This window comes from Lytechinus variegatus, chromosome 15 (genome assembly GCF_018143015.1).
Source record: "Lytechinus variegatus isolate NC3 chromosome 15, Lvar_3.0, whole genome shotgun sequence".
In the NCBI taxonomy this organism is placed as follows: Eukaryota; Metazoa; Echinodermata; class Echinoidea; order Temnopleuroida; family Toxopneustidae; genus Lytechinus; species Lytechinus variegatus.
In genome coordinates, this window is record NC_054754.1 from 14,211,899 (window position 1) to 14,223,168 (window position 11,270).

General features: G+C 37.3%; 1 protein-coding gene across 1 annotated transcript; it reads right to left on the reverse strand.

Moving 5' to 3' along the window:
* Positions 1-9,285: 9,285 nt before the first annotated feature.
* LOC121428806 (uncharacterized protein C11orf98-like) lies at positions 9,286-10,991 on the reverse strand. The gene is made up of 3 exons (XM_041625650.1): positions 10,834-10,991; positions 10,147-10,244; positions 9,286-9,631 (listed from the first exon to the last, which is right to left on the reverse strand). Exons 1-3 carry the CDS (start codon positions 10,920-10,922, stop codon positions 9,537-9,539), a joined length of 282 nt encoding a protein of 93 aa, XP_041481584.1. The 5' UTR covers positions 10,923-10,991; the 3' UTR covers positions 9,286-9,536.
* Between the last annotated feature and the right edge of the window lie 279 nt (positions 10,992-11,270).

An 11,270-nucleotide genomic window follows, 5' to 3' on the forward strand; every position in this document is an offset into this window, starting at 1 on the left:
ACTGCGTCGTCTGCTAGGGCTAGGCTCTCACTGGCTTCCCAAACTTTGTGTGCACGCACGGCATATGGCGGTATATTTTACTGAAAACATGAAAATTGATAATTCGCACGGTCTCTTCGCCTATTCAGTGCGTTTCAGAAAAAAGTAATCCAAATCTAGAGGGCCGATATTCGGATCAGATTTAATTTTGTGGAATTCTGCATGAAAATGAAAGAGAAACTCATCAGCTTTCCATACCCTATTTGTACCATCTGCGCCACTAATGACCGAATTAATTAAATTGCAGGTACCACTTTTTCAAATTTGTGGTAAATTGGGTAATGCGCTTGACAGAATAAAATGTAATAAAGTAATTTTTAGAATGAAGAGTCAATCTGAAATGGTGATTGAAAGGATAATGTCTTATTCACCAACACCTTCAGGCATGTTCTCCTCTCCTTTGCACACAAAACCGGTATGCATGAAAGGGATAGGATGTCTTGGACACTTCGTCTTACCATTGCCGGATCATTGCACAAAAAGCATCCACCTCATATCGAATTCAGGCCTGCAAATCATCAAGATCTTGAGTAGGAATTGCAAATGTACCTTTATTTTCAAGGAGCTTCCAACAAGCTCCTTGGGTTTTTTTAAGTGTCCCCAAAGGAATCACAGGCGCGAGGTCATGGAATCGTGGTGGCCATTTTACGTCATGGTTGAGGGCAACAACTTGATGTTCAAACTCCAAAGAGTTCTTTGAGTCTATCTCGAAAGATGTTGGAACGATGGACAGGAGTGCTAGTCCTGAAAAGTCACCAAAGATGCAGGACACGGCTCGATCGAAAATGCCTCTCAAAATGTTGGTCCAGCGACTGTGGTACAATCTCCTCGTTAATCGTTTGCAATTATACATTCGCCCATTTACACTCCTTTTGACGAAAAAATTCCTATCAAGATTTTTTGCAAGCTCAGGCATTGATGAAAGTATTAATTTCCATCAGCATCTGCCCTTTCATCAAGTTTTCAAAAACTTGGAAAAGTGGTATCTGCACCTGTTGTCTTCAACATCATTTAATTTTGTCATGCGTGGCACAAATGGCACAAATATCAATGGAAAGCTGATGACTCTTTCACATCCATGCATAATAATTCCACAAAATTAAATATGATTCGAATACCGGCCCTCTACATTTGGATTACCCTTTTTCTGAAACGCACAGTATAGCTTTCACTTTAATCAATATCTTTAACATAAAGAATATGTCGTATGGCCTAATTGTGTAAAACGTGTTGTATCATCAGCCTTAAAGGGATGTTCCAGGCTGGAAATATTTATATCTCAATAAATAGAGTCAAACAGACCAAAATGCTGAAGTTTTGATCAAAATCGGATAACAAATAACAAAGTTATTGAATTTTAAAGATTTGCATTATTCCGGTGCAGTTCTAGGCATGTCTTTATGGATATTCATTAGTTCGGCTGATGATGTCATATTCCCACTTGTTCTTTTGTATTTTATTGTAGGAAATTTATTCAAATATATTCTACTGAGAACTAAAACAATCGGATTGACAACTATTTAAGTGCATTAGTTATTTATTGTCGCAACTTATTTCACCATGATGGAGACACATCATTTATACATGTATGAAAAATGAAACAATTATTATTTCATGAAATAACATAAGAAAAAAAAAGAAAGTGGAGATTTGACGTCCGATCAGCCGACCTAATGAATATTCATGACGAAGTGCATATAACTGTTTTCACGAAAAATTGATAAACTGTAAGATTCAATAACTTCGTTATATGTTATCCGATTCATTTTCAGCAATTTGCTCTGTGAATTTTACTCTATTTATTTAGATATAAATATTTTCAGCCTGGACCATCCCTTTGATAAACTTTGTAATTCTACCGGCCTACTTTTAGAATATCGTTCACTGAACCCTTTGTAACATGCAACCAAAACCTGCTTACAAACAAGGGCGAGTGGCAGTGGCGGATCCAGAGGGGGGCGCCCCGGGCGCGCGCCCCCCCCCCCCTTTTTCGCCGGATTTTTTTTTTTTTTGATGGTTATATTTACTGGATTGGTACAATGTAGTCAATTTCAAGGGCTAGATCTAGTCAAAACTATATTTTAACTTACGCTCATGGCCTTTGTGTTCGCACAAATGCACCTCTGTCATACTGTATTGCAATATGTAAATTCTGGAATTCCAGGGCGCGCAAGTCGATTGGTTGAAAAGTTGCACCACTTGTAATCGGGAGTTGCAGTGCAGTGACCAGTGTGAAGATGTTGGATTGGATATCATTTTTTCCCGAAATTTTGTGTTTTTTGTAACATGCGTTTGTCCGTCTTTATGGCAAATACATGTAAATTGTAAGTAACAGATCGCGAGAGAAAGTGTCAACGATGCGAATGATAATGTCTATCCCCGAGATTATTCTTCACTCAAAGATGAAGCCCTATATCGGGCCTTGGTCATGTACGTTTTCACTGAAATGTATAGGTCAGACACAGTGGCGTAACTATACGGGGGGGGGCATGGGGGGGCACGTGCCCCCCCCAATCGGCTGGCCCCCCCCAAAAAAAAAAAAAACGGGGAAAAGGAGAAAAAGAGGGAAAAAGGAAAAGAAACGTAGTGGGGGAAAGAAGAAATTGTTGTTATCATAGTGTTATATTATATAACATACGAAGCATTTTTTCACAACTTTATGAAACATTATTTGCTTAATTGTGTCTTCATTGTTCCTGGTGCTCGCATAGACTTTTTAACGAGATATATAAACCTGCTGTACTAAAGCCTCCCGTTTTCAAATCAATATACAACAAAATAATATATTTCCTCTCAATTAGAGTTATTATTGTTTTAAGTAGTGATATATTCTTATTTTTCATGACTACTGAAAGTAATTGCCCTATTTTAAGGTCTTAATATAAAACATTTCCTGTCCGTGCTAACTTTCGCATAAGTGGATTGGTGAGATTTTTGCTCTTCATGAACTCCTAAAATCAGTCATTAAAATGTCAATTTTTCTGATCTGAATATCAAAAGATTTTTACTCGCGCTTCGCGCTCGCATCATTAGGTTAGTGAAATACGTGGGGTCTTAGTGAATTCCTACAAACAAGCCTTGGAATGCCCCTCTTCATGTCTGAATTTCCTAGATTTTTCAGCTCGCGCTTCGCGCTCGCAGTATTTCATTAGTGAGATGCGTATAATAATCATGATTACAATGACTTCAAAAAGTGCTCCATGTGTTTAGATGTAATTCTAACAAAATCAGCAAGCGCTTGGCACTCGCATTAGATGACTATGGTGAGATATGTATACTCTGTCTTAATGGATTCGTAACTATAGTCCTTAAAATATCCATGTTTGTGGTCAATATATACAAAAAATTCAGCTCGCGCTTCGTGCTCGCATCATTTGGTTAGTCAAATACGCTTTTTGCGCTTGCAGTATTTGATTAGTAAGATGCGTATGATAATCATGATTACATGACTACAAAAAGGTGCTTCATGACTGTGTTCAAGTAATTCTAACAAAATCAGCAAAGATGGCAATAGCATTAGATGACTATGGTGAGATAATTATACTCTAAATGGATTCTAAAATATAATCCTTAAAATTTTCTTGTTTAGCGTCAATATATCCAAAAATTTTAGCTCGCGCTTCGCGCTCGCATTGTTTGTTTAGCGAGACAGATAAGTATCATGATTACAAAACAATGTGCTTATGATGTCAATATTTAGCCGTCAATATCAAAAATTTTCAGCTCGCGCTTCGCGCTCGCATTATTTAATCAGTGAGATACATATCCGTTTGATGGCACTGTATGTCCTTAAAATTTCTCTATTAGGTCAGTATACCTGACAACTGAGCGCGCTTCGCGCGCTCCCTAAGTGACCCGAAATTTTTGCTGGTGCCCCCCCAATGCCGTGACCCACTGGTCAGACATATTTGTATTTAATGTAAACTAACTTTTACACTTTCTGGTAGATTCAGAGGCATATTATCCAGGGCGCCCCAACTAAGTTTCGCCGAAGCAATCATTCCAACGAATTATCAAGGAGCAAAATTGTATATTCTCAATCACCAGTCGACCCCACTCCGCGTTTGCTGTGTATAGGCAGCTACATGTCAGCGTAAGGAGCGAAGATTTTATGTGACGGGGGGGGGGGGGGTGGGGGTTTAGGGGGAGAATAAAAATACTTTCGTGCTGGGGAAAAACGTCCCGAGGACACATTGTGTATTGTTAAAAAGTAACTTATAACTTATACAATTATGGACTGGATATCAATGCTCCTTACATGTATTTTCTAGCATTTTATCATTGACCTTATTTAATTATTTGTGGTATAGTTTTAACAAGTGCTTCGAAAAAATTGATTATCTTATGTTAAAATAAATATAAATACAATTTCATCCTGGCTGGTCATAAGTTAAGATGGCAACGCGATGAGAGACTTTGAACGTAAACAATAAAAATGATGAGAATCCCCTTAAGAAGCATTATATTACTTTGAGGTTGTGCAGAATGACTGGATTATTGAAGATGATTTGAAAATAATACGAGGGAAAAGGTTGATTACCAGAAGATGATGTCGTTTTTCCTGTAGTTTGTAACAATTTACTGTGCATTTTGGGGAAAAAAGAACAAAATTTTATGCATGTTGCCATACGACTAAACAATTCTTGTTTGAAACACACAATGTAAATACACAAATGACAGTAAATTATTATTCGGAACTTATCGATTACAAGTCTCAGTTTCGTATCATTTAAATTTGACGTTTCAATCACACGATGCAAGCAAGTGAAGAGCCTTTGCCAAATGTATATTTTGAATGACCGCTTATACGGTGTGTGACTGGAAACCAGCTCCTAAATGAGTCAGTATGTGTCTTTTATTCATGAAGTTACAGTGATTTAAGTGTGCATTTTTCTTCTAAAGGTGCTCTCAAAATACGACTTTTGGACATGATTTTTTGAAAAAGTCCTTGCCGTCGGAGGGGGGTATCCCCCCTCCCACACCCTCCCCCCGCTCGGTCGCTTCGCTCCCTCGCCGCTGGCGCCCCCCTATTTCAAAATCCTGGATCCGCCCCTGAGTGGTGTGGCCAATTGACAATTGGGTCTACTCTTGTCTTATATAGATAATGGGGTAGTCTGATCAAAAATACATGTAGGGATTTGTCACTCCTACGAAACCAGAAAAAAATATTGATATCAAATTAAAACCGTTTTATACTACTGAATATCTTGCCGTTCTAACGAATTTATTAATTTTGATAATGACAAGTTATCGCAAAGTATACAAGACATATCACTATCAAGCTCCTTGCAGAATTTAAAGGTTGTATTAGCTATTTTCATTATTTTATTTAGCAATCGTTAAAATACCCCCGGCCCCTATGTATTTTTTCCCCTTTGAAAGTATATACTTTTTCTCATTTTCTCATGATTAAATAGAATCAATTGCCTGTAAGTGTGCCCCGCTTTTTTTTTTAGCTCTCCTCGTAAAGTGTTCCCATTCCCGGGGGGGGGGGGCACTCAGTATATAATGCATAGTGGGTATGTGCCGCGGAGGGGACCCCCATTTTCACACTCAAATTTCCGTTCCAAGGCATAGCATTTTTGCCTTGTTGAGAAAAAGAACAAAGAAAGCCGCTCCAAGGCATAGCATTTTCTTCTTATCGAGAAAAAAGAAGAGAGAAATCCGCTCCGAAGCTTGGCATATTTTTCGTTACGCCGCTCCGATCGCATTGAATGAGCTGCAATTTGGTGAAAAGTGGCCGCAGAGCTCCCCGGCGGAGGCCGCGCTAGCTGCATCATGCACGCATGACCGTTCCATAGGGATGCATACGCACTCACTCGCTGGCGATCCGTTCCAAGGACCCCCGTTTTCACAAACATTTGTCGTTCCGAAGCCCGTTCCGAGGACCCTCCGTTTTGCAATAAGCCCGCTCCAAGGCCCCCGTTTTTTGTCTCGCCCGCGGCACACCCCCACCACTTTTTTGGTCGAGTGCCCCCCCCCCGGGTTCCCATTTCAATTCAATAATCTTCTCTTCAAACCTATTGCAGCGATTGGTATACCTGATGTATGAAGTGCACAGTAATTCATTCAATAAACATGACAATAAGTTATTGAAAGTGCCATTGAAACCGACAATTCGAGAAAAGGGCCCCCTAAATTCCCGAAACTTCGGATCCAGTTTACCCGAGCCTTGCTTATACACATTTTCAAAGGCAACGGGTAAATTGGACCCGAACATTCGTATATTTGACTAAAGATTTTATCAAAGCATAGGCTAACCACTGGACCCACCTTTTCAGGAATCCATGGGCCCTTTTCTCGAACGGTCCGGTTAAGTGATTGTCCGACCTGATGCGAAAACCTGATGCGATGGCACAAGCCCCCGTTTTCCCCGCCTAACGAGATAAGTTGGAAAAAAAACATACAGACGGGATGTTCTTAATGAAGATGCATAAGCTCCGGTGTTATCCCGGGGTGTTATGAACGAATACAAATCTATAAGTTACGTAAAATGCGCCCAAAAGAATGTTTTAACAATTAAGGAACTGCTATTTTGTATAAACATTTCATATTGTGTACTGATTGTTTTGAACTTATAATATCACATTGTGAACAACCGGTTGTCTCCTGTGACAGACCCCCATGGCCCTGGGAAGCGGTGGGTGCTGAAGCACTCCCAAGATCCAGGGGGTGCTGCGTGTATTGTTCTCGATTGGGCAGCACCGTATCCTCTGGAATTCTGGTAGGTTAAAGGGATGGTCCAGGCTGAAAATATTCAGACCTTGATACATAGAGTAGAATTCACTGAGCAAAATGCCAAAAAATTTCGTCAAAATCGGATAACAAATAATAAAGTTATTGAAGTTTAAAGTTAAGCAATATTTGGTGAAAACCATTGAGTCGTCATGAATATTCATTAGGTGGGCTGATGATGTCACATCCCCACTTTCCGTTTTCTTATGTTATTACATAAAATCATAATTTTGTCATTAGTTCATACTTGTGTGAATAATATGTCTCCTTTATAATGAAATAAGTTGCAGCAAATTCACTAAATCAGTTTTTATAGTTCTTGGAGGAAAAAAAATGAATAAACCTTTTTCGTATAATAAAATACAAAATAACAAATGGGGATGTGACTTCATCAGCCCACCTAATGAATATTCATTCATTTACAAAGTATTGCTAAACTTTAAAATTCAATAAATTTTTTATTTGTTATCCGATTTTGATGAAATTTTTGGCATTTCGCTCAGTGAATTCTTCTCTATTTTTTTAAGCTATAAATACTTTTAGCCCGGACCATCCCTTTAAGTGGCAAATTTGAGAAATGTAAGGAAAATGACCAATATTTTGTGTTGAAACCCTTCTCTTTATCTTAATTTTATTTTTCGCTTGTCGAATTTCTTGGGACCCAAACGACCTTCATTTTGTAGGGAAACTTTTTTTCCATGTCAAATTTACTTCAGCACCCCACGCCAAAAAATCGTTCCCAGAGCCCTGCAGACCCCGACGCTTGATACGAGAGCTATTTGAAATAGATTCTACGACAAAAACTAAAAACACAATTAGGTCAATGTTGTATTTTTCGTACCTGTTTTATTATGATCAAATTTAAGAGTAAATTATACAACCTTACGGGAAGCTGAAATACAAGTAAGTGACATAGAAAAACAAAACGTATAGGCTTACACGCTGGGGCCTCCTTCTTAAATATCATATGCTTGCGGAAAAGATTTGTACCAATTTTAACATGCACCATACATTTTTTTTTAATGGCTAATGCCTTATACTACAGTCTACAAAACCGGCTTCCAACCAACCAATGGTATGTTGTTGGAAATGAAGTAATAGCATGGAAATCATGAAAGTTTCAAATCATGATCATGAACACTTAAAAAAATGTAATTTTATTTTGCTCGTTCGCGTATTCCCCATATGAAATAACGATTTACAAATAATACAATTAAATGGGTTAATTAAAGTTATAGTGCTTGGTAGATCCAATACAAAAAAATCCACATTTATAGATAACAAAATGGATATGCCTGCAATAGGTACTACTTCAGCTTCTGAGCCCTGAATGATGGGAGGTAATAGTATACACATTTACTGAAGGAACTTTGTTTCAGAGATGAAGAAGTATTATTTTTATAGCACAGAAAGATCCCTTAGCTGGTTTACATTAATAAAAATTAGACACAAAATGAATCCCAAATACGTGTTGAATATCCACATTTTAGCTCACCTTGCAATTTAAAACCACTATGCCATAGAACATACATGTATGCCATGTGCATGAAGGGCATCCTTGTCCTGTTAAAAAACAAATCTTTGTCTGAATAATGTCATGAAAAATGGCAAAGGTGGAATGTGGTTTGGGAGTTCTTAATGGGAATCAAACATTTGATCCACAATGTGCTGCACTCAACCCAAGTGAGATAAGTATGCAGCACTATGTAGAGTGTGCTTAGAGCCTTCTGACATTGATAAAACAAGTGTTAAGCAAGTATAATTATTGTAATAATACTAATAATTATTATTGTTATCAGGCTGTACCTTGAGCTACAAATAGCTCCAAAGATACCATTGTAAATTGTAAATAGTAAATTCCCTAATGAGTATATCAAACACATATTTTATGAACAATGACGACACTGTGATGTACAATCCTTGTGAAGTTGTCAAACGTTGAGCAATAAGCAGTTTAAAGGTCAAGTCTACCCCAGAAAAATGTTGATTTGAAGAAATAGAGAAAAATCAAACTAGCAAAACGTTGAAAATTTCATCAAAATTGGATGTAAAATAAGAAAGTTATGGCAGTTTAAATATTTCACAAAACAGTGATATGCACAACTGAAATGAGACAATGATGTCCCTCACTCACTATTTCTTTTGATTTTATTGTTTGAATTATACAATATTTATTTTTTTTCATAGATTTGACAATAAGGACCAACTTGACTGAATCATATAGTATTTAACAATGCTCATTCCCCATGTTCATAGAGGAATTAATCATTATTTCACTTGATAATGAGAAAAATAGAATATTCCCTATTTCATATAATAAAATCCAAAAGAAATAGTGAGTGAATGATGTCATCAATCTCCCCATTTGCATACCCACCAGGATGTGCATATAACTGTTTTGTGAAATAAAGCAAAACTTTAAAATGTCATAACTTTCTTATTTTACAACCGATTTTGACGAACTTTTCAGTGTTATGCTTTTTAGATTTTTTTTTCTTTTTATTCAAATTATCTTGTTGTTGGGGTAGACTTGTCCTTTATAAACATGACCACTGTGGAAAATGGGTGTTCAGTAGGAATTATGCTGTTCTCCAATCTTCTGACAATGTATGTGACATTATGACCAGTCCCTTGTCAAAGTCATTAAACATGGAGCAATATAATGAGCATGGTGGTTGATCGATGGATAAATCAGATTCTTGACAGATTTGAAAAATGACAATGACAGTCTACGGATAGTCCCTTCGTTGATGTGCATTCTGTCATGTCTCCATCATTTCTACATCATCATCTGGTGAAGACTTCTTGGATTTAGCTTGCTTTGTGGGTTTCTTACTTGGTGCCGTCTCTACTTCGACTGTTTGGGTAATGAATGATTGGTAAACACAGAGAGGAATGTGAGATAGATATGTTACTTCGTAATCACCATTATTAACAGTGTAAGCACCAATATCGCACTAAACCATTCTCAATATACAATCTTCACATCATCATTGCCATCATCGTCGTCACCATCATCACCATCATCATCAGCATTCATTATCATCAGCATTCATCATCATAATGATTTCAATATCATTTTCATCATCATCGTAACTATCATCCCAACCACCACCACCATGATCATCAGCATCATCGTCGCCATCACAAGCATCATTGACTGAAAACTGGGTTGTCCATGCATGCCAACTTATTAGCTTTTATTCTTAACGAGAATGTAACTGAAACTTAATCATTTTGCTCCTAATATATTGCATGGAAAAGTGTGAGAGTAAAGAGTATGAAGCAGAATTGTTAAGAACTGCTCATCTCGATGACTTCGACTAAACAAAGGACATAGAAAACTCTAAAGCAGAAGAAGATGAACCTGACCTGTCATCGCATTGGCCTCCCGTTCTGCATGCATTCGGCCCTTCATAAGCTTTCGTTTCTTTTTAGATGACAGGTTCACATTGGCTCTAGGATTTCTCCTGGAGGGGAAAAAGAAAAAGAAAGTAAGGCCATATCCATGACAAACCACATCTGAATATGGAGAAAAGGCATCAAGGTTTTGTCAAATGAGAGAATCAACGCCATATATCAGTGTTTTGTCTGAAAAATCTCTCTCTTTATATGCATACGTATAGTCTGATAAGTTTAATTGAAATAATGTTTGATTTACAAGCAATGCTCAATGAAACTAGATTCTCCAATTATGGTGGAAACCTATGATGCTAAAGTAAAAATTTCTTAGGGCCGCATGAGCCAACTTTGTTCAATAATATCATGTATGTTAATTAAAAAAAAGTAATTGATTAGCGAACTAGCATCATCGCTTTGCAGTGAGTTTGACGTGCATCCACCCAATAAAAATAGGGTAACTAAGTTCAATCTGATTGGTAAAGTTTTACAATAAAGGGCTCTCAATAAAAGTGTTGCACAATCACATCGGCAAAATCCTTTCCAGACCAAGAAAAGTCAAAATGTTTTTTGTTTTGAATTTTTTTTACATTCCATATCGGTTACGTTGGAGTTTTAATTGGTATGGCAGAACCAAACATCAATATCGTGTTTTCTCACCTCAAGACTTTATTCATATGTTTTGTTCTGATATTTCCGCTTGCTGCTGATTCTTGTTCATCTCTCCTTGCATCAAGCTTCCTCCTCATCGGTGGTTTAGACTGATTACGTAATCTCTTCACCTTCCCCTTTGCCTTTATGTGTTTGAAGGGCGGTTTCTGCAAAGTAAAATACGAATTCATACAATTACGTCAATACAATAATATATATTTTTTAATATTGAAAAGGAAACGATGAACTGTCTTTACACTACAGAAAATTTCATACATCATGTAATATCTGATTGAAAAATATTGAAGTATTTCTCCTGGAAGTTTGGCATCGGACAACATAAGATTGTCATTGAGCAACTTGTAGCTCGTATTTATTTTGTGATATCAATTATTTGCTGTCTTTGGAGATACCATCTTCAGTCTAGTCAGGAGTCGTAATTATGC